The 24,016-nt window shown below is 36.9% G+C and overlaps 2 protein-coding genes across 5 annotated transcripts; one reads left to right on the forward strand and one right to left on the reverse strand.

The window, feature by feature from the left end:
• The first annotated feature begins 78 nt into the window (after positions 1-78).
• On the forward strand, positions 79-19,092 carry LOC117434952 (AMP deaminase 3-like). Of its 4 annotated transcripts, XM_034057694.3 has the most exons (16): positions 79-185; positions 1,986-2,074; positions 10,188-10,410; positions 10,940-11,120; positions 11,993-12,158; positions 12,260-12,476; positions 12,875-13,004; positions 13,149-13,343; positions 13,587-13,718; positions 14,982-15,145; positions 15,626-15,752; positions 16,036-16,199; positions 16,799-16,919; positions 17,277-17,450; positions 17,625-17,735; positions 18,033-19,092. In XM_034057694.3, the coding sequence occupies exons 2-16, from the start codon at positions 1,990-1,992 to the stop codon at positions 18,207-18,209; spliced, it is 2,367 nt and encodes a 788-aa protein (XP_033913585.1). In that variant the 5' UTR covers positions 79-185; positions 1,986-1,989; the 3' UTR covers positions 18,210-19,092. The 4 variants fall into 4 exon arrangements, with proteins under 4 accessions (XP_033913585.1, XP_033913588.1, XP_033913587.1 ...); XM_034057697.3 differs by lacking the exons at positions 79-185; positions 1,986-2,074 and adding an exon at positions 2,945-4,171; XM_034057696.3 differs by lacking the exons at positions 79-185; positions 1,986-2,074 and adding an exon at positions 4,247-5,056.
• Positions 19,093-19,622: 530 nt separating this feature from the next.
• Positions 19,623-23,816, reverse strand: LOC117434521 (RING finger protein 141-like). Its single transcript, XM_034057086.3, has 3 exons — positions 23,724-23,816; positions 23,355-23,524; positions 19,623-21,837 (listed from the first exon to the last, which is right to left on the reverse strand). Exons 1-3 carry the CDS (start codon positions 23,814-23,816, stop codon positions 21,687-21,689), a joined length of 414 nt encoding a protein of 137 aa, XP_033912977.3. The 3' UTR covers positions 19,623-21,686.
• Between the last annotated feature and the right edge of the window lie 200 nt (positions 23,817-24,016).

Raw genomic sequence — 24,016 nt, forward strand, 5'->3', positions numbered from 1 at the left:
ATACATTGCAGCACCTTGGGTACAAATAGTTAATGCTCCTCTCTTGCACATACTGATAGCGTTTATCAGTCATGACCACAACTTGAGCATAAAATGCAAGGGGTTTTCAGCCACTGCCTCCCCCAGACAACATTTCCTGTTACGCTCTGACAAAAGGAAGCATAGTGTTGAGAGACGGCTAGCAGGTAAGTGCATTATAATTATTAATGCTATGCTACAGTACAAATAGCAATCATATTAGACAGATGACTAATAGCAACTATTACAATAGATCATATCTGTACAGCAATTTGTTTTTTTCAGTTTGCTTGGTGCATCCTGTAACAGCCCTACTTCCTTATTCATTTTTGTTGAAAAAAACAACAGATTTTTCTTTTTGTTTTGAAGGACAAGGAGCCATTTTTATGCTTAACCAATTAATTGTTGTTGGGATGCAGCTGGCTTAAAGCATTTATTTTTGTATAACAGCAAAATACTTCAATGCACCAAAACCTGACTTACATTAGTCAAGAGTATTGAAAATAATAGAGTAATACTGCTTATCAATGCATTGCACCAGTTTTCACATTAAAACCAGTTTGAAATAGAAGCATCCATCGGTTATCTTACCATTTTCCTATCTGTTACTTTCTCATTTAAAAAAAAACTAAATCACACTCAGCTATATGGTCTTTTTGCTCATAAATTAACTGTACGTTCTGTGTTGCTACAGCTGCAGACAGTCTGAATATCTGGTGATCTATTTAGGGAACTGATCTAAAAGCGAAACAACTGAAAAAATAGTATTTTTTCCCCCACTTGTTTTTCTATTGAAAACTCATTGCTACGTTGTTGGGGGGATCATTTGTATTTAACAGAAAGAAAGTGTGTACATGTCGGGGTAATTAGTGCACAGAAGGAAGATATTTGTGTTGCGGTTTCTTTTTCCTGTCACACTTCAGTTCTCTGCGACCAGCACTCTCAGCACCTTCTATAGATTTAATTGACAGCGTGATGGTGCCAAACTGTCAAACTAGGACTGCCTTGTATGGTAAAATATTGATTTACATTTACCCATGGCTGTTACTGCCTCACCGAGCTTCTCTCATTTTCATGGATAAAACCTGATTCTGCTATTTACTGTCATGTCGTGTTTCTCAGTTCGATGCTCCTCTTTGATGATTCTATCAGTTCATTTATGAGCAGGGTTCCGGAATAACAGATTGAAAAAAATAATTGAAAAAAATGCAAGGATCTAGACATTTCTGAAGAATGAAGAACTGATCTATGGCAATACTGTAGGGGGTTAGTAAGATATACTGTACAATCTCAAGAAGCAGATATTCCCTTTAAAGCTGATAATGCAACCTTCAGTTGTGCTTCTGACTCATCACTTCTCTAAAGACAAGCAGGGCAGGGCTAGCATAGCAATGAGAGCCAGGTGTTGTTGGCAGTGTATTCTGCCCTTTTCGTTGTATGCGGACATTGTAAAATCCACAGTGCTTTATTGTAGCTTACCACACCTATATTTACCATGCATCTCCCATTGGTGTGCTACAGTACAATTCTCTCCTGACCAAGCTACTTTGAATATAAATTCTGAACTCTTCATAAAAGCAACAGTTTACTGAAGGAACAGCTGCATTATTGTGTGATGTAGATTTAATGCATTTACATTCTGCAGTGTGGAGATGCGAGGCAGATTTTAACAACAGTACAACAACAAGTTTTGGATTACACTTGGGTGATGTACTAGGAGTCTCGCGATACACTGAAAATACACACAGGCGTGTACCATAACAGAAGGAAGGAAGGAAGGAAGACACTCTTGAGTTAGGAACCCTAGGGGTCAAGACAAATACTCTAAGCTTTATGCTGAATACTTTAAGGTTTAAAAGCTGCTGGCTCGAGACCAGTATGTGGTTGCGTGAAACTAGTGAACCTTACTAGCTAGCAGGTTACTTTGAGAGTATCAAGTGTAATTTGTTTTCACTTTTGTATCGCAGAGAGATGAATCAGGATCAGAAGATGCAGAAGAAAAAGTTAAGGAATTTGGAGAAACTTCCGAAACAGCAATCTTTTTCATATGGAAACGGTATGAATCTATGCACTGTACAGTAAATGCAATTTTCTTCCCAGTTTAGAATGCCCAGTTATGTTCCCTCACCACAGCAATTCCACAGCTCAGAAGAACTGAAGGTTCAGTGGGTGTCCTCCAAGCCCATGACCAAGCGACTTTCCTGTTTTACACCCAGGAACTTGAGCGCAGATGTCAGCAACCTTTGACGGACAAAGCCACCAGCCCTAGAGGTGCCCGTCTGAGCTCACTAGGTGCCTGGCCAGTAGGGTCCACTATAGTATGATCAAGAGAAACAGTCCCTTCCGGTTTTGCCTCCCTAGCTCGTGGGAGCACCAAGGCTAATTTGACCCCACCCCCAGCAAAGACCACCAACTTCGCACAGCCAGGGCGCGAACCTGCGCTCCCCTGACTGTATGACCACGTGGCCATTCCTTTAACGGATGAGAAGGACCACAACTTGTTCACTCCTATTACAATCACAGCCTATCGGTAGCAGTACTGAAGTAGTTAAGGGTTACATTTCATTTTAAAGCCTTGACAAAAAAAAGTACACCCAGGCAGGAGGTATTGCTAAGAAAAGCATTTTACTCTCCAGTACACTTAAGGTCACTACCAATAACTTCTTGGCCAAGGCACATATTCTAACTACACATAGAGGGCTGAAGGGATCCCATACAGGTCTGAAGTTCTTATTGAATTTTTGCTGCTTTCAACTCTTAAATCCAAATATGGTACTTACAATCTGTTTCTATTTGGAGTTGTGCCCAGAATCCAAACTCCATGTATTTAATTCATCTGCTGCTTTTTTGCCTTTAAATTTGCCTTTGAATTTACTGCCTTTATAAAAAATTTGCCATATTGTTTCACCATTCTTATCATACTTCTCTGAGCATTACTGTGCTTTGAAAAGGGAGTGTGGTGTTGAAAGATGTGTTTTATTTACAGTCTAAATCATGGAGTCAAGAACACTCCCTGCCAAGAAGACGACACTCCACTGTTATCTGCTTAAACCTGTTTTTAAAACACACATGTGCTTATATTTAAGAGGAACAGTTTGGGGGAAGAGCATTTCAACTTGACCTCCAGAATGTCTCTACATACACATTAAACTAACAGCTGGAACGGGCTGGAAAGAACTGGAATGAGCTGGAGAAGAGAAACACATCCTGTTATACACACAGGGATTAGGCAAGGCTCTCAGATATTACTGTATCTCGCAAGAATGCCTATGCTTTAACATTTTTTCCTACACTACTGTATACTCTTAACTAGTAGGGCGAAGCAAGGCACATAATAGCATTACAAAAAACTGGACTTAGATACAGTAGCATCTTTCATGTCTAGGCATTTTGCTTTAAATCAAGGATTAAACTGCAATAATCTGTAGTTTTTTTCTCTAATTGTGATTAACAGCCTGCAAATCGCCTGTTATTTTATTTTTTTTAGATTAACCACATTTTACTTTTTTTAATATTGCACAGTACTGTTTATCTAATTCCATTCTCGCATCATTTTTTTTCCTTTATCAACAGTAAATCAGTGTTAGTTGAATTGCATTAGGGCTGGTATTTTCCACCATTATTCAGTGTAATGATACCCATTACAGGAGCTCTGAAAGCACTCAGTTATATGATCTAGCAGTTCGTGCAGCTCCACTGGCTGAATCAATTATTAAAAAAAAAAAAAGCCTTCCGGATATGACAGCACACTTATTTTTAAACTCTGCATCAGTAAAAGAATGAAGACATCTTGCTTTATTTATTTTGAGCACGATGAAACATCTCTGGGCTAATCATTGGACTGACCTCAGCACCATAGGTATTTCCATTCTAAGTGCTCCCTTAATTGTTAGCATTGTCTGGCTACTCAGAGTTAGAGGCTGCCGTTTATAGAAGAACAAAGTTTTCCTGCAGGTTGAACTATTACCTTGGATATTGGGCGTGGCTTTACTAAAGCTGAAACCAGAAACAGTAACCTTTATACACTGTTCCAACATAGCCACGGGCAGAATAGGGCTGAGGTACACCTGCAGTGCTGCCTTTCCTTTCAAACAAGAAGACTGAAGACAGGATTTAACCATTTCAACTTGTTCCAAAGGGGACAGATAATAAGGTAACCATTCTTTCTGGTTTGGATACATTGTGCTTGCTTTATATTGTAGCAGCTGCAAAATGCTGGGACATCATTACATGTAAGGGCTGTACGGCATAACTCATAATTGGGTGTGGTTGAGGAAGTGAGGAAAAACAAGTTGTTACCACCTGCAAGTTTAGGGTTTCAAGTTACCGAGCTGGTTTCTCCTTTACAGGTTGGAGGCAAATATTAGTTTAAACGCCAATAAAAAAAAAAATGATGTGATGTAAGACATGGCTTATAGACATGAAAATAGCATAACACTGATCGTTTATTTTGAGCTCCAACTGCTGTAACATTATGCTGTTTGTATTAGCATAAGCCAAGGTCAATGTGAGAGACCTTCATCTAGGCACCATGACAGATTTGCTACTTGATCTCTTTTGGAAATCAATAGGCAGTTGCTAGAAAACAACATGTGTGGCTTTCTTCTAGAATTGTAATAAGAATAATTTATAATGCATCACCATTGTCAGATACCTTAATATGACTCTGTAGTTGCCAACAGCTTATAAGGGATCAAGGTTCTAGGATCATAATCTCTCAGAAATCTGTTCTTTGGTTGTGCTTTGTGAGTTTACAGCTTTTAAGGTCCCCTGAAAGTTTGTGGGGGTTGCAGCTGGCTGCTGTTTGTTTACAAGTGGTGGTGACATTGAACATGGCTTAGGACCTCTGTCTCAATAATGATGCTGCATGTTTCTAAAAACAGAGACTCAAGAAAAGAGAGCTCCAGGCTCAACAGCTTGAGTTTGTCAGTTTGTCAGGATCTGATGCCCACTGTACAGCGCTGGTGCTGATTTATAACGCAGCGGTATATTATCATGAGTGAAGTTCAAACAGAGAAGGCACTACTGACTGCAGGAGGTAAGGAAATGCTGCGAGTTATGTTTATCGGTGTAACAGCTGTAATTTACAAATAAGAGAACAGTTTTTCAGTATGAACATACAACTTTAATATGAACATACACTATAACATTTTATATCGTCCTCTGACATATTGGGATGAATATTTTCTGAACTGGTAATCGAAAAAGGAAAAAAGCAAATAGTCAAGCTGGCAATATTTAAAAAAATAAAATAAAAAGATGACAAAGAGTATATCCATATGGCAACTAGAGCATACATTTTGTTTGTATATGGGAATCCAATGCGATTTGGCATTTGCATTTTCATCATTAAAAAAAAGGGACCCTTTTACATCGATTGTGTCCGTCTGTCTGTCACACTATACCAGGTGAACACAATAACTACCTAGCCTCTCATACACTCATTCACTTTCTTCCTTTAAGCAGCCCAGAAACATTAGATCATCACGTTACACCTCATCTGCCTAACGTGTGTGGTTTTGCACCAATCTACAACACACCTTATTATTATTATTATTATTATTATTTATTTCTTAGCAGACGCCCTTATCCAGGGAGACTTACAATCGTAAGCAAAACAATTGTACACCTCCTGTAGAAGTTTCAGAATGTATTTCACTCTAACCTTGCACTTGTTATGGGATTATGAGGACCCTCTGGATGAACCTGCATTGTTTGAAAAGTATAAGAAAATGCTTTCTTAAAGCCAGGGGAGGAGTTATTATTAATGGTAAGCCATTATCTAATCAATGTGGTTTTAGACCACCATTTAGACATCGTATATCTATTAAATAATGATTTCTCATCACACTCAACTTCCATTTCTTACCAAATTAAAATCGCATCATAATAGGATCAGTTTGAGATGTCCTGTTAAAAGCAAAACAGAAGGCTGTCACTTGAGGATTTAGTTCAATAATACCTCTGTGGTTACACCAATATAAAAAAAGTGGAGATATTTAAATAATGGTATTGAGACAAAAGGGAAAAATGGAAGGCGTTACTGTACCTTTTTAAATTAAAACAACAAAGTTAATCATTTGATTTACAATCACTTAAAAGAACATGCAACCTTATTAACTATAGCTTAATAGGGCAGCAGTGTGGAGTACTGGTTAGGGCTCTGGACTCCTGACTGGAGGGTCGTGGGTTCAATCCCAGGTGGGGGACACTGCTGCTGTACCCTTGAGCAAGGTACTTTACCTAGATTGCTCCAGTAAAAAAAATTAAACCCAACTGTATAAATCGGTAATTGTATGTAAAAATAATGTGATATCTTGTAACAATTGTAAGTTGCCCTGGAAAAGGGTGTCTGCTAAGAAATAAATAATAATAATAATAGCTTGAAATATCCAGCTTTAGTGACAGTCCAAAGGATCACCTTAGTCTTTGTACAGATAATATATATGCATGTAAATTCTATACTAATATATATATATATATATATATATATATATATATATATATATATATATATATATATATATATATATATTCATATTCAGAGCAGCTGCTATTGGCAGATCCTACTGAACTGTGATTTTGCTATTCTTTTCAGTCAATTTTGTCACGTGTTTAAGTATTAATAGTACTCCAAGTTTACCTTGTGATGCATTGAAAAAGACCAAGATTAACAGCCGACCCACACTGTTGACACTTAACTGACCTGACCCTCCCATAAATAGAGCAGAGCACAGTGTACTCAAAACTACAATAACCTGTCAGCTTGCCCAATATTATCAGCTGGACCCACAGTGGGAGCAGGCTTTAAATCACAAGAGCAACGATGAATACAGAGGTATTGGACAGGTGTTTGTAACACACTAACAACATTGCTATGGTAACATGCCAATGGCTTCTGATTACAATTGATGAAAATAGCACCATAATAATAACAGCCTTCATCAGGCTGTCTGGCTGAAACGTTGCTGTTTTTAACTTTGTTCTTTAAAAAGAATAAATAACAAAGAATGGAAATTTGATCTACAATCTATTATTATGGTGCTGCACCTCTATTTTCATCACTTGGGATCAATGTTGAAATATCTGGGAAACTGATCCCGGAGGTAGCACCCAGTAATGGAAAATATTGTATTATAATATTAGCTACATGGAATGGTTTTTGATTAGAAAAATAGACAGATTGCAGTGACTTCCTATGATGGTTGCTGCCATCTATGCCTCATGTCTGCCTGTATTGTTTACAAGTGACAGTGCAGCACTGGCTTTAGGTGGGGTCACAAGACAGGTACTACCAAACGTGTGTTACTAGAAACTAATTATATTCTGGGCATGAACTTCTAAGTGGCTTAATGGCTAGATTCAAATGACTTAATTGTAGAAGTAGAGTACATACAGTACTCTGTTGTGTTAATAGCTAGGGTGTGACTGGCCTTGAGAATGTTAGTTATGTGACAAAGCATTCCACATCGACAAGAATAGTACATACAGGTGTACAATAATTATCTGTTATTAAATTGGTTAAGGCAAGATGTTCCTAAGGATCTTCAATTAACATTTAATTGTACCTTTTGATAAAGCGTTTGACAAAGTAAATGCAAGCACATGGATTAGGGAGTGGTTAACATGTAGAAAACAGAAAGTACTGATTAGAGGAGAAACCTCAAAATGGAGCTAGGTAACCAGTGGAGTACCACAGGGATCAGTATTAGGTCCTCTGCTATTCCTAATCTACATTAAAGACTTAGACTCTGTTATAGTAAGCAAACTTGTTAAATTTGCAGACGACACAAAAATAGGAGGAGTGGCAAACACCGTTGCAGCAGCAAAAGTCATTCAAAATGACAGCATTCAAAACTGGGCAGACACATGGAAAATTACATTTAATAGAGAAAAGTGTAAGGTACTGCACGCAGGCAATAAAAATATGCATTATAAATATCATATAGGAGATACTGAAATTGAAGAAGGAACCTATGAAAAAGACCTAGGAGTTTATGTTGCCTCAGAAATGTCTTCATCTAGACAATGTGGGGAAGCTATAAAAAAGGCCAAGATGCTTGGATATATAGTGAAAAGTGTTGAATTTAAATCAAGGGAAGTAATGTTAAAACTTTTCAATGCATTAGTAAGACCTCATCTAGAATATCGTGTTCATTTCTGGTCACCTCGCTACAAAAAGGATATTGCTACTCTAGAAAGAGTGCAAAGAAGAGCGACCAGAATTATTCTGGGTTTAAAAGGCATGTCATATGCAGACAGGCTTAACGAATTTAATCTATTCAGTCTTGAACAAAGAAGACTATGTGGCAATCTGATTCAAGCATTCAAAATTCTAAAACGTATTGACAATGTTGACCCAAGGGATGTTTTTGACCTGAAAAAAGAAACAGGGAGATTAGATAAAGGGGATTTCAGAACAGAAAATAGGAGGCACTTTTTTTACAGAGAATTGTGAGGATCTGGAACCAATTCCCCAGTAATGTTGTTGAAGCTGACACCCTGGGATCCTTCAAGAAGCTGCATGATGAGATTCTGGGATCAATAAGCTACTAACAACCAAACGAGGAAGATGGGCCAAATGGCCTCCTCTTGTTTGTAAACTTTCTTATGCTCTTATGTTCTCATGTTCTTATGTTCAGTGTGTGAATCTGACGATATGTTTACACAAATATGACTGTCAGACTGGTGTAGACAGTGTGTGACCACATCAAGTGTGTCAGCCAGAGCATATGGGTGGCAACATACAGTGCAAGCATGAGGACGTTGCTTTCACAAAGTGCTATATATATCAATGCAGCAAAACATACTGTATGTGTGTGGCTGTATGGGATCAAAATGACTGGGCTTGACACAGGTATTTGTTTTACTTCATAACAAGAGATTTAAACAAAATCATCTTATGGATCCAAGTGCGAATTTGCACTTGATGACAATCAGCCCGGGCTGTTTTCATTGGTTTACTTCTGTCTTGGTGGAACGTGGGTCAATTCCAGTTTAAACCCTGAGGACGTTAAGAAAATGGGATTTGACTTCCTAAGTGATGGCAGATTTCCTGTACCTAACATTTCTTTTTTTCTGTGTTGTTAATAGCATGGTATGCTGGCACTCGCACAAACTGCTTCTGAGGCCTTTTAGAGGATCTCAAGATTATTACAGAGATACAGGCTTGAACTTAGTGAACTTCTTTTAACGATTCTATGATGCCTTCTAGTCAGATTGGCTGAAGCATGTTGATCTTAACAGGGACAGCCTCCTTCCTGCTTATGCAATCAGGCAGGGTATTTTGGGAGTTGACTTTTGCTAGATGAAGTCTGGGGAAACATGTTTTGAAACGAGAAACCAGCCACTTTTATGAACTTGTTTTATGTCCTTTTAAAGAAGAAAGAAAACTGAACTTTTCCACTGTCATAAAACAGGATCATTCCTTACAATAAAAACATAGTATAACATTTAAGGCTAGAAAAACGTGGGATTCAAAATGTTCATAGAGAAATAGATAAAGCTTGTGGAAGTATTCAGGTGTAGCCATAAATGTTGCATCATTATAAAGTTCAATCATTCTTAACTTATTGCTGAACTGTTATGATTTTTATTTTCAAAGACGTAAGCTTGAGTAACTATTGACTATATATACAGCATATACATGGATACAATTCAATGTACAGTGGTGCCCAAAAGAACTGGCAACCTCAATAATTTCACTGATTGCTGATTTTGAATAAATGTTTATCACTAAGGTGCAATTTAGCATCTACAGGGTGTCAACACATGTGAAGCTAGAACTCATCATTGCCCAGATGTATTCTAGGTTCCTCTCAGCCTGCCATAGTGGATACAGTAGAGGCAGTTGTAAGGACAAACTTAAATCACACAACGGGTTCCTGTTCAAAGATATGGCGTTTTTATGATTTTCTGGGTATTGCATTTTCTTGACATTTTACAGCATACGTGTCCTCAAAGATACACTGTGAAATCTAACTGTGATAAATCAACATCTGCCTCCTGTACAAGCTTCAGGCCAGTAAAACTGCCCCACCTGTTGTACTTCACAGTATTTTAAATTCCCAGTTTTATAACTGGTTTATAATTCTAGAGAGGAACAGAGGTGTACTGTCCTGTGTTTAGATTTGGATGAAAGGTGCTGTATCCATGTCGTTCCATTGCAGAGATGCCCAGGCAATTTCCAAAGGTCTCGCTCAGCGAGGTGGACGAGCAGGTGCGTCTGATGGCTGAAAGGGTGTACGCCTCAGCCCTGCGAGAGGAGGACACTACGGATGGCCTGGCCATATTCAACGTGGCTGAAGACTGTCCCATTGGGCAGATAGAGGCCAAGGAGAGGCAGCTGCAGAAGGAGCTAGCTGAGCAGCACTCAGAGGAGACAGCCAAGAGGTGAGCGTGATTGTGTGTCTCTGGAATCTCAATACCCTCAGCTTAAACTACACAGACTACATGTACTTCAAGTGTTGCAGACCCTGGGGCAAACATTGAGGTGAAAATTAGAGAAGGCATCATGACAAGAATGAGGACCATCTGACAAAGAAGTCCTAAATGACTTTGTGCCAGGTATTGTTGGTCACCTTTCCTTTAACTCAGTGGGTCTATAATATTTTGCACATCACTATTAGATACACTGCCATAACCAGAAAATAAAAAATAATCAGCAAGGTATTCATTCTAGGCATCTTGAACATATAGTAGTTTCCTGATTCAAGGTTTGCCCTGTTTAAATTTCAAATGTAAACCTGTTGACATTCTGTAAGCTTTTTCAATATATTTTTTTGTCACATTTGTCTGTTGAATATATTCATTTCCATTTAAGTAAAGTAGACCATTGCAGTGAATGCTGTGTTATTGGCTTAGCTGACCAGTTTTTGAACACGCTGATGAAGATTGACATTGTGGGGTTGTCTTTTTTTAGGAAGAAGAGTTTCAAGATGATTCGCTCCCATTCCATGTCCCTCCAGATCCCAGTTAACCAGGACTGGGCTATGTCAATCATCTCCCCCCTCCTGTCTCCCTCTGCTTCCTCCGTGACCTCCATGACGGACAGCGTTCCCGAGTTTCAGAGGGTCACCATCAGTGGAGATTACTGTGCTGGGGTAACAGAATCCTGCCTTGTTTTGTTACATTTCGTAACACATTCAGCCACTTGCACCAGCGGATACATATTCAAAACAGCTTGTGGAGCAGCTGTCATAATCTTTATAAATATCTCGAAACACTGGTAGTAATATATCAGCAGATCTTGGTGCCTCTCTGGTGGTCATAGCTCTTTCAGAATTGTTTTTTTAATGTGTTTTGATTAGAAGTGTTATTTGAAGTGTTAGTTTGTGACCCAGTTAGCACACTTTGATGCCTGTTAGTATGATTAGTTAATGATATTATAAGTTATATTTTTAATTTAGTTGTTCATACACTCAGAAGATTTTTTTCCCCAGTGACATCGTACTGTTTTTGTTTTTCCGTGACCTGAATTCCTTTCTCATGAAGTCCTATAAACCACAATTGATGGTTTTATCTTCTCCATATTTACACAGTTTTCATTTTGTGATTCCTGGATTTTAGATCACATGAGGAGTGTTACAGACAATTATATTCAGAACTCAAAAGAAACAGTTCCTCTTTGTTAAATAGTTTTACATTTTCGACTCTGTTAAGATCCGTTATACGGGAGATAAATAGTTGCATCAGTTCTCTTTTGCTAATATTGTAACTTGATTATAGGTTGGAAAATTAGCTAAAGAACATCAGGGATTGGAAGTGGAAGTCTTGGATACTGCAGTTAGAGTATGAGCAGTTAAACAGTATTGATGTGCAAAAGGTGAAGGCAAACAGTAGGATTACTCAGCCCAGCCTCCCTGAGGGAACCTGATCATTCTGTATATCAGTTTGAGCCATTGTATTCTAAAAAAAAACAAAAAAAAAAACATGCAATGTACATGGACATGAGTAATACTTCCTCCTTTCATAGATCACAGTGGAGGACTACGAGGTAGCTGCCAAAAAACTTCTGAAAGCTTTATTCCTTCGGGAGAAGTATGCAAAACTGGCATACCATCGCTTCCCCAGAACTACAGCCCAGTTTCTGCGTGATGCTGAAAATGAGAAGTGGAATGTAGAAGATGAGGTGCTCCCAGGTAATATGAATTAGCTGAACGGAATTTAGCACAGCGTCGTTAACAGTGGTTTTCAATTGCAAAAAAAAGATGGGCTAACTAATGTTTGGCACGTTCCCCAGAGTTTCATCATTGCCCAAGAGATGGGGTGGATCCTTACAACATGGACGCCCCGGAGAACCTGAATTACCAGCTGAAGATGAACGATGGCATCATCTATGTGTATGACAATGAAAAAATGATGAAGAGCAATGAGCCCAGGAGCCTGCCTTACCCAGACCTGGAAACCTTTGCCATAGACCTCAGTCACATTCTTGCATTGCTTGCCGATGGGCCTACGTAAGTGTCCGCCACTGAAAACAATAAACCAATTCTTATTTTATTACTGTGACTTTTTTCAAATAAATGAAATAAATGGTCCATATATGGAACAATGCACTTTAATATATGTGTATCTTTTTTTTATATGTATTATTATGTCTGGTGCTGTGTTGGCTCCATTAGCTTTACAGAGAACCAAACCCTAAAAGCACACTAATACGTAACACAATTCTTGTGTAAAATGCTGTAATTGCAGTTGCTTTCATTTGCTTTATAGATCACAGTGCCAATGAATGTCAAAGACCCCCAAGGTGGAATGCATCTTCAGTTTTAGGACACTCCAAATAATAGTAACGGATCTCCCATTTTATTTCTAGTCCAAGTTCATTGTTTTTTGTTTTGTTTTTTCTTACCAGGAAGACATACTGCCATCGCCGACTCAACTTCCTGGGATCAAAGTTCTATTTGCATGAAATGCTGAACGAAATGGCAGAGCTGAAAGAACTGAAGAGTGTTCCCCATAGGGACTTCTACAATGTTCGGAAGGTACACAATTCCAGGACGGAATTTATTTAGAATCTTTGAGCACTGCTAGTGATGCAAAATCAATGTGTAAATAAAAGTTCAGCTGTCTTCGCCAGCACATCCCTCAGCTTTTTATAATAACAGCCATCCTCGTTTAATCTTCAGGTGGATACCCACATCCACGCTGCTGCTTGCATGAATCAGAAGCACTTGCTGAAGTTTATTCAGACCACCTACAAGGAGGAAGCGGACAGGATTGTCCAAGAGAAGGCAGGAAAGAAGATGACCTTGAAGCAGGTGTTTGACAGCCTTCACATGGACCCCTACGATCTGACAGTGGACTCGTTGGATGTACATGCAGTAAGAGTACTTTATATGGCACAGCTAAAACTATAGACCTACACAATGTAGGACACTGTAAACTAGATTTGCTGAACTACAGTATGGGAGAATGCTGTAACCAATCAGCAATGATAAACGTATCATGATTGTGGGAAACATCTGTTATAACCAGATCTGAACTGAAACCATTTTACTTTAATGACTGTACTTCAATGATGGTACAGATACACTTCTGTTTAACATGACCGTCTTCTTTTGCAGGGGAGACAAACATTTCATCGATTTGATAAATTCAATTCCAAATACAACCCAGTGGGTGCTAGTGAACTCAGGGACCTGTACTTGAAAACAGATAACTACATGGATGGGGAATATTTTGCACGTCTTGTCAAGGTATTAAAATATATTTTTAAATATTTTTAACAATTTTTGTACATGCACCCTCCTGCTGTCTGGGAATGAACCAGAGAGACAGCAAAAATAACTGCCCCTCCAAAGAGATTATGCAAACTAGAATAATCATTTCTCAGTTTGCTTAAATGTAATTGAAAGTAATTTTAGTCGGCAGATAGTTTCATTTAAAGTTTTTAGAAGGCGATTCCATTCCTGCGTTTTAAAATGTGTATAACTGTATTATGTCCCAAATCCACTAAATACTTTCACACTATTAAACCATTTCAGGGGTTAATTTGATCAACCACACCCTGCCAGTATAAACCATTTAGCACTTTAAACAGTAAGTAGCGGGGTTCTGAAAAATATAGCGTTCCACGTCCCCATGTGTTGCTGCAACTGTTTAATTGCTGAACGATAATGTTTTTCAGATTTATCTGTTAGGTAAACACCAAGTGTAAAAAAAAGATTTAAGTTACATGCAGATTTATTTGTTGGAAATGTTAGCTAAATGTTGACTTGCCAAGTGTAAAAAAAATATTTAAATTCACAGATTTATTTGTTAGAAACACAGATATAACGTGTCAGCTAAGCCAAGCGAAAAAAAAATGTATGGACTGATTTTAAATGTTGAATTTGTGATACGTGTGTTCAACATTTTATCTGAAAGTACACATTTCAAAACTTAAGAATGTTTTGTTACCATTTATGTATTTAGCTAAATCTGGACTTTTTGTTAAATCTGGAAAAAAAAAACCAATATAAAATATAAAGTTAAGTTATAATGTTTTAATATGTGTGTCAGGGTGGGGCAACAAAATGTATGCTAAGAAAAGGGGGAGACATATAAAAGGTTTGCACACCACTGATTTAGAGGACAGATCTCAAAGCCCAGTGCACTAGAGCGGACACTTTGAAAAGAGCTATGAAACAGACTTTAAAGTTATAAGTGAAAAAGTAGTCAGGATGTTAACAATGAAAAAAATACAGATACATTACTTAAACAGTTGTAGCAACACGTGGGGACGCATAACGCAACATTTTTCGGTACCCCGCTAATAAATCTTTAAGTGGTAATCCCTGGTTAACTACAGACAGGTGGTTTATCCATTCAGGGTGATCCTTCAATGCTGTAAAACGGTCTCAAATCTATATAGGTTGTGTAGCTTTGTCTCTGAAGATTGTATTAAATATGAATTTAAAATCAGTGACCTGTATCAATGACATGAAGTTGTAATTGGGTTGGCATGTTACTTGTATTAGGAAGTGTCTCATGGTTTGGAGGAGAGCAAGTACCAGCATGCAGAGCCTCGTCTGTCCATCTATGGGAGATCCCCTAGTGAATGGAATAATCTGGCCAAATGGTTCATCAAGCACAAAGTATACTCACCAAACGTGCGCTGGATCATCCAAGTCCCCCGGATCTAGTAAGTGCAACGACCTGTAAACACACCCAAGGTTTCATTAATTTTTGCATTCCAAAGGGATCAATGTATTACTATTATTCTTTGGATTCTCCAGAGACATCTATGATTCATGCTATGTTCATACTAAGGCCCGTATTATTGGACAATTATATAGTTTTTGCTTGTAATCCTTAATTATTCTGTGGTATGTCAACAGCGTCTCATGCAAATCAGATTTTGAGTATGTGCACATACAATTGTGTTTACTATATGCATGGTGAATATTACATTTGTTTGCAGTGTTTATCATTTATGAAGGTTTTTTTCCAGTTGTGGGTGTTTTTGGATATATGTTGCATTTGGATGGATGTATATTCCAAATGCATAAATACTACCAGAAGTTAAATTCTTCATTGTTTTTTTCCCACTGACCACTGGATGAAGTTACTGTGACTGGCATGTAATTTATGAAAAACATACATATTTTCTATTTCCTTTCAGTGACATTTTTAAATCAAAGAAAATTGTGCCAAGCTTTGCTAAAATGCTGGAGAATATCTTCCTTCCTCTGTTTGAGGTCACAGTTAATCCACAGAAAAACAAGGAGCTACATCTTTTCTTGAAATACGTGAGTATTGATTATACACGCTTGTTGCTTTAGTTCTTTTGAAAACACCCTCTACACTGCATGTGTATGGCTGACCCTTTCAGTCCTAATTTATTTTTGTTGAGCTGAAGAAGGAACTAATGTATACTTTATTTTTACATATATTTATAGACTACCTCAGACTGGGACCTAGCAGTGATTTCTGACAGCATATGTTAACATACGGTGCCAAGGCAAAGCTTAAAATGATTTCTTGTTGCACACTTTACAATTCAAACCCTGCCTCTGTGTTGTTGGTGTACAGGTGACCGGTTTTGACAGTGTGGATGATGAGTCCAAGCACAGTGACCATATGTTTTCCTACAAGAGCCCCAAACCAGAGGAGTGGGTCACAGACCAGAACCCACCCTACAGCTACTATCTGTTTTACATGTACGCAAACATCATGGTGCTCAACAACCTGCGCAAGTAAGTCATTAGTCCTGCAGCTGTGCGTCTGGCACCACTGAATTTGAATGCAGAACAACTTAAATGCAGCTGGTAGGCATTGATTTAAGCCACAGAGCCATTTAATTTGCATTGAAGAAGATTAATAAGATAGTGGAGATGTCAATACAGGCTTCCTCTTTTCAACAGCATTGTAAATATGCCTATAGAATTACTTGCAGATGCGGATACTCAAGCGGGGGGAGTCGCTCGAATGTAGTAAACCACAAATATAAGGTATATAAAAAATCTATAGGATTTGTAAATCTATAGAATATGAAGTCTTACATTTTATGCACATTCTTCCAGTAGCAGTTGCTCTTCAGCTATAATGCATCTTGCAATACTGACTGTCCAATCACTTAACAGTTTAGTGGATTATTAAATTATGTAAATCACATTTCAGGCCTACCACTTCTATTCATATTTCAGTTTGTTCTGTTACAATTTATTCCTTTACAAATACTGTAGAATACTCTTGGCTTTACCGCACTTAAATTGCCACAATCCAACAGTACAAGTCTGTGATGTGTTGTTTTACTGGGTCACTTCCAATGACTGACTGGCACACTTTTTTAAAGGGAGCGAGGACTGAGCACCTTCTTGTTCCGCCCTCACTGTGGGGAAGCTGGCTCCATCACTCACCTTGTCTCAGCCTTCCTTACAGCGGACAACATCTCCCATGGACTCAACCTCAAGAAGGTACCCTGCCTGCTTATTCTGTAAAAGACTAATGAAAGTTGGAACTTAACAATGTCTATATACAAATAATGTACATACATATATAAACAACTTGAGCATCTGGGAGTCCATTAACCAGACCTCAGCTAACTACCTTGACCTAATAAAATGTGCATGTTTTTTTTTTTAAATCAGTAAACCAGACTGCTCATGCCCCCCAATTACTTGACAATGTACTGTACTTGTATAACACCATCCAGTGCTGAATATGAATATCTGTCAACAGGTTATTTTGGGATAGCACCCCAGGTTACATATTAATATCATCTTCTCCTAAAGACTGCTTGAGTACCATTTGATTGCATTGTATTTATTCAGAGTCCAGTCCTCCAGTACCTGTACTATCTTGCTCAAATTCCCATCGCCATGTCACCACTGAGCAACAACAGCCTCTTTCTGGAGTATTCCAAGAACCCGCTGCGTGAATTCCTACACAAAGGACTGTGTGTATCCCTTTCCACTGATGACCCCATGCAGTTCCATTACACTAAGGTAAGAATGAATCACCTACTGCATTACTGGGTGGGGGTTCAATGTCTGTCTCACTATTAGGCTATCCTGTGCCCATACAAAGTGAAAGACATGGGTAAAAACCTACAGTAACAACGAGCCACAGACATGTACTATAATACACTGTACAGCTAACAACCTGTTTCTGTAATGTAGGAAGCACTGATGGAAGAATATGCTATCGCAGCTCAGCTGTGGAAGCTCAGTACCTGTGATGTTTGTGAAATTGCAAGAAACAGTGTTGTGCAGAGTGGACTGGCTCACCAGGTAAAAACTGTAAAAAAATAAATAAATGAATAAAAATACATAAAAATAATTTTTTTTAATGCAAAGCAGAATGCTTCATGGTTACATTCCATTGGTCAGTAAAAAAAAAAAACACAACAAAAAAAACACCTAGTAAACAGTACACTTTTTTATTTACTTAATGCTGTATACGATAATTGCAGAATGGAAGAGTAGAAAACTCTCTGAGCACATAAAAGCATTGAATCCTTAAGAAAAATGGTTCTTCTTTCTGTTTGCCACTACAAATGAAGTATGACTTATTTTTCACTTTTACAGGAAAAGCAACATTTCTTAGGACATAACTACTTGAAGGACGGCCCTGAAGGGAATGACATTCGAAGGACAAATGTTGCCCAGATCCGCATGGCCTACCGATATGAAACCCTGTGCAATGAGCTAAGTTTCTTGGTGGATGTTACGAAATCAGATGTCATTGCTGAAGAAATCGAGTAACTGCACAACACAATTGACAGGAGCTTTGAAGATAATACTGTTGACTTATACACAACTATAATTAGCTAATAAGGTCACGTTAAACTTGAAAACAAATTTGATAGAATATCAAAAAGGTTTCAATTATTATTCACATTTGTGAAGGATTCTATTTTTTTTTTACTTTATGGGTCAATTTACTGCATGGACTGAAGAGGGAATAAACTAATCTGCTTATTCTAGAAAATGCCCAATATGCATGTCCTCTAATGAAACTTAGCAAAAGCTTAAAGAAAATGCTTGGCTATGGAGACCTTCTGTTTTACACAAATCTGAATGTCACCTTTGATAGAGAATAAATGCAGAGCTTAGCAAGATGAGGGGACAAAGTGAACCTGCAAAGAGGGGAAACTGCAGACATCACACATTCAAAATTAGCTCTGGATTATGAATGACCATTCACTATTAAATCATTTACATTTACATAATCATTTTACAGGCTTGTGTTCACATGTTCAATGTTGTTGTTATACTGCTTAATAAGTCCTGGTACAAAACACACTAAACGTAATATATTGTGCAGTGTATGCAGTGCTTCTGTTCAAATGGGCATTATTGCACAATGTATTCTTTGGATAAAACTGTTACAGGTAAAAAGTATGGTTTAGTTTGAAATGGTTAATGCTCACTACTGTTGAATTCTTTTTCAGAGATAGATATTATGCACACAGGAATGACTACAATAAATTACTATAAACAGGATGTTTACTGATAACATTCATTTCTTAGTGCAACATGATACTAGTAACACAAGTCTAATAACAAAACATTGCCATGTTCATGACTGCCTGTATTATTGCTGTATAGTATTTTTGTTTACTTAAATAAACAATACTTTTCTTAAGTGTATCTTCATTGGCTGTTTGTTTAAATGGATCAACACAAAACACAAATCCAAACTTTTCATAGACTCAAAGAACATATTTTTTTTGCATTCAGTAATTAATGCTAAAAACACAATTTAAAATCCCAGCTTTACTACTCATGTATTGTGTTAATGCTGGATTACACTATTGGAGCAGCTTCACTTGCATTCATGAATCAATCCATGTTCTATTCTGCACCAATCTGTTCCAATATTAACTAGAATTAGAGGCACCTTGATAATTGATCTCTTTAAAATCAACGTTGATTCTAGGAGTAAAAAGACAAAGCTAGCCCATTTGTGAAAATACATTATTTTTACAAGTTATTTTACTTAAATGTGATGGTTTAATTGTTAGGTTAAAAACAATGCGGTTGGGTGACATCAGTGTTATTTTAATATTATTACATGTTTATTCACCCATTTCCTTTTAGACAAATAAACAAACTAAAAAAAAAAACACAAACAGTTATTTTGGTGTGTCTAAAATTACATACAGTACAACTGAAAACTTTGTGAGTAAAAGTTTTATTGTACTAAAAACAAAGAACACAAAACATTAGATTTAATGCGCAAGGGAAGTGCATACATAGATCAACAGAAACATGTTATTTGTCCAGTGAAGAATTACCAAATGGCAAAAGACTATGGCAAGATAGTTTAATATTGTTTCCTTTTATTTGTTTTAAGACCTATGAAATGTATTGAACCTGAACAGGCTCTGTGATTGAAGTATTCATTCAATTGCTCCAGTTGTAAGAGTATGGGCCAGATTTTCAAAAAATCAATTTCACAAGTGTAACATTTACAATACTAATGTTATGCTTTGCTCAGTTATTATTATTTTTTTTTTACATAAACATGTAAAAATGCAATTAGCTTTTTTTAATTACAGTGCAGTACAAATTTCCTCTGCAGCACTTTAACATATTGTCCAGGGTGCTTGTGGTCCTAGATCGCCATCTAGTGGGTTCAAGCACTTCAAAACATTTCAAATACGGGGTACCTGTCAGGGTATACAGTAAATACTGCCAAACATGCTTTATTACATTTGCTCAGCAAAAAAACAGAGATTAGAAGCTATAGACATTATTTAGTATGTCATGTAATTGTTTGGTCACGCGTGACAAAAAACAAAAGATACAATAAAACCCTTACATCATATCAGTGGTCTATTATTTATTTATTTTTTACTTCACATTCCAGTGTACCCATTTAGCAATATCAACAAATAAATTCACTTCAGTCATATTGTGAGGATATTATTTTATACGATAAAGTGCAAGTCAATACATGTATACATGTACTATACTGGGATCTTACGCAGGAACGTCACATTCCAATAAAATGAAAGTCTCCAATTGAAAACCAAAATAAATGTACTGTAGCAATTATTAAATTATGAAAAAAGAGTAGGGCAACACTATCCTTTAAGACGCATTTTACACAAACTGAAAATAAGAAAACGACTTTTAAATAAAAACAGACAGAATATTATACTAGTACATAATGTTTGCAAGTTATCAGTTTGTATTATTATTATTATTATTATTATTATTATTATTTTATTTTTATTTTTTCTTAGCAGACGCCCTTATCCAGGGCGACTTACAATTGTTACAAGATATCACATTATTTTTACATACAATTACATTTTTTTTTTTTTTTTGTATACTTCACTCCTTCTTATCAAACCCTTTCAGGATATAAAAACATCACTACAATTCAACTAGGTAAAGATAAGCCATCCGTATAAGTAGTTGAGCTAACTTGTAGGGTTTCAACCTGCTTCACTAGAACCTCTCCTTAATACCAATGGAGTAAATGCACATAGCAAAAGGCACAAGATTTAGAAACGCATAAAGACTTCAAGTAGAAACATTTGTAATTTTTAATACTAACTGTGCATACTGGATTGGACCATTTTTACTGTACAGGAATTTAGAAGGGACTGCAATTTAGAAGGGAATCTACCTATTACCTGTAGAATACCAATTTGGGGTTATGTGTAAAAAATGTAAACTTTCCCAACTGCAAAGTTACTGAATAGTTGATTCTTCTACAACACTGACATAATGAAATATTTTAAAGATGCAAACATATGATGAACTTTCACATAAAAGACTGAGTGTCAATGTGCTTTTTTTCACACTTTATAAAATGAAAAGTGATAAAAATCATCATTTTAGTGTTACATAGTATAAAACAGAAACACCACCAACATAAATTCAATTAAAGAATAATGGCTAGTAAAAGATGTCTCAAAACAAATAAACACATACAAATATGTAACCAATAGTTTATAAATCACTGCAGGGCTTCCATTTTCTGTCAACTAAGATGGTCTGTCAGTAACATAGCATTAACATACTAAACTTTAATCTAAGATTACTGTTAAATTACAAAAGCATACTAATCCTAGGAAATGCCAAAAAAACAGCAATTGCATTTCTTCAGTATTTTTTTTCAGTGCATTGGCAAACACACAGCAGTGGAACTGAGATGCTTTTCATTTTAATTCCCTACTTGCAAACCGTACAATGAACCACTTTATCAGTAAAAGGCTATTGTGTTCAGGGTCTATGTGGTAGTCCTGCCTCATCTGCCAGGTTCAGAATATAGCTTGCAATAGCGTGTTCTGTTGGTGCATCAGACATTATCCAAGATTCACTGGCTGCAGTAACCTGCAAGCGGCAAATAGGGCAGTTTCGATTGTGGTCACTCCTGTTGAAATAAATACAATATACATGTATGGTGTCTAAATCAACTTCACCTATAGTAAAACCCAAGCCATTGACCCTATTACAGTGGGGCAAAATCATTCCTATACTAACCAGTGTAAAATAATCTGCTTGTAATAATCAAGCAATCCGCTTATAAGAATCATTTCGGAGCAAACTGACTACAGGTAATACAGTACTTGATCAAGTGCAATGAACGTGTACAGCCAATAAAGCTGTTTTTGAATTTGATCACATCTTGCGTGATTAGGCACGTATGCAGAGTGGATAGTGCAATGATGCAGGAAACACTGCATTGTTTGTAATCAAACGTGACTGCTCCACTGCATTGTGCAGGTATGTTTTGTTCTGTTAGTGAAAGTGAATACACATTCATTGAATACATACTGAGTACAGTAGTGTTATTATGCATATGGAGGAAGTGGGACAGTGGCTCAGGGTGATGAGGAAGATATTTGCATCGCAACAGAAAATAAGTAAGCCACAGATGCTTAAATGCAGTGGAGGTCCTGACAGTAAAATACTGTACTGTAATGTCATTTTAATTCAAAGGCCATTACACGTAACACTGCATGGCAGTTAAACTAGACACCCTCCCAAGACGATCGCTTCTCAAGTATTGTAGTAAAATACAATTCTGCAGCCTTGAGTAAACATAATCGTGACCATATAACAAGCTGCTTACCCACGAGGACTTGTTTTGATGTATTGTCCTCAAAGATTGAGCACCATTGACACCTGTATAATGTATTTAAACTGCTGATGGCACGCTTTTGCTAATTGTAATGCGACAGAGTGGCCAAGGGCAGTGTAAATGATCAGGCTGGAGTCTTGATTTACAGTTTTAAACCAGTGTTGGTTTTATTTTTCTTACACTGTGGTGGCAAAACAACCGCTAATAAAACAAACAAAATAAACCTAGCTCTCAGTTGGCGCACTAAGTAAACAATACTGTGTGTGGAACAAACACTAGCTCTCTTACTCACGTTTTGGTTTCTTTTTCTTTCTTCTGCTTCCTTACTCCTCTACACCCCCATCACAAAGCTGTCAGCTAAGCTCCTTTTATCTAGGTGCCATTAACTTTAACAAGCAGACCAATTGCCCATTATTCTTAATTTGTTAAGGAAAAGCAGTGGGCGAGCATACATGCAGGAACTTGTGACATCTAGTGGTCATCCCGTTACACTGCAGGGAACAAGCTCTTATTCTCATACTAACATTCTGATTCTGCACCACAGTAATCATATCGGTCCGCTTTAAGAATCAGCTGCTTATAAGAATCAAATCATCCGGGACAGATGTGATTCTTATAAATGGAGCGCACTGTATAGTTATTGCAAATGGTTGTTTTGGTATTGGAAGTTACAAGTTAAAGATCAGGTGCCATTTCTTTATATAAATACCATAACAACTTTACAAGGTATCCCTGTGTCATAACTTGATATTAACAACTTTTGAAAAATGAAAAATGAAAATGTATTAATCTCTGGAATACTGTACCTGCCCATCCAGATACTGGCTTGACAAGATGACACTAAAGAAAGATCTTCAGATGTAGCACCTAATGCCAGAACTCCAGCTGACTGACTGGTGATGTCTTTGTAAAGCTGGATGAACTGATACAAGTTCATTATTCTAGATGATTCAATAGTCCCAGTAGTGTTGTTAATCTATGGTAAAAGTATTAATAATTATTACAAATAAAAGCAATCCCACAAAATGAACATGGTTATGATATTTGAATATATTAATACTATACAGGCGTGTACTGATGCAGAATTATTATACTTTTCAATCATTAGTACTTCAATGCTTTAGAAATTAACATTTAAATGAGACAACTGAATTTTTTTTTTTTTTTTTTTTTACAGTAGCCTTATTCGGTTTCTGCAGTTTATGTTTCTTGTCTAGAACAAAGGATGTATCACAGAAAAATGTAAACTCTCCAGAAAGAGTATGCATTATGAAAATATAATTATACATCAGAAATAACAACATTCCCATACATTATTGGCAGCACAGTTAATATTTACATATTCAGTACCAACAACTAAGGATAGCGTAGAACCGAAAATTAAAATTTATTTTATGCACCAGGTGTTATTTAAAATGATTTAAAAAAAAAACAAAAAAAAAAAAAACAACAAAACAAAACAAACACA

This window comes from Acipenser ruthenus, chromosome 28 (assembly GCF_902713425.1).
Source record: "Acipenser ruthenus chromosome 28, fAciRut3.2 maternal haplotype, whole genome shotgun sequence".
In the NCBI taxonomy this organism is placed as follows: Eukaryota; Metazoa; Chordata; class Actinopteri; order Acipenseriformes; family Acipenseridae; genus Acipenser; species Acipenser ruthenus.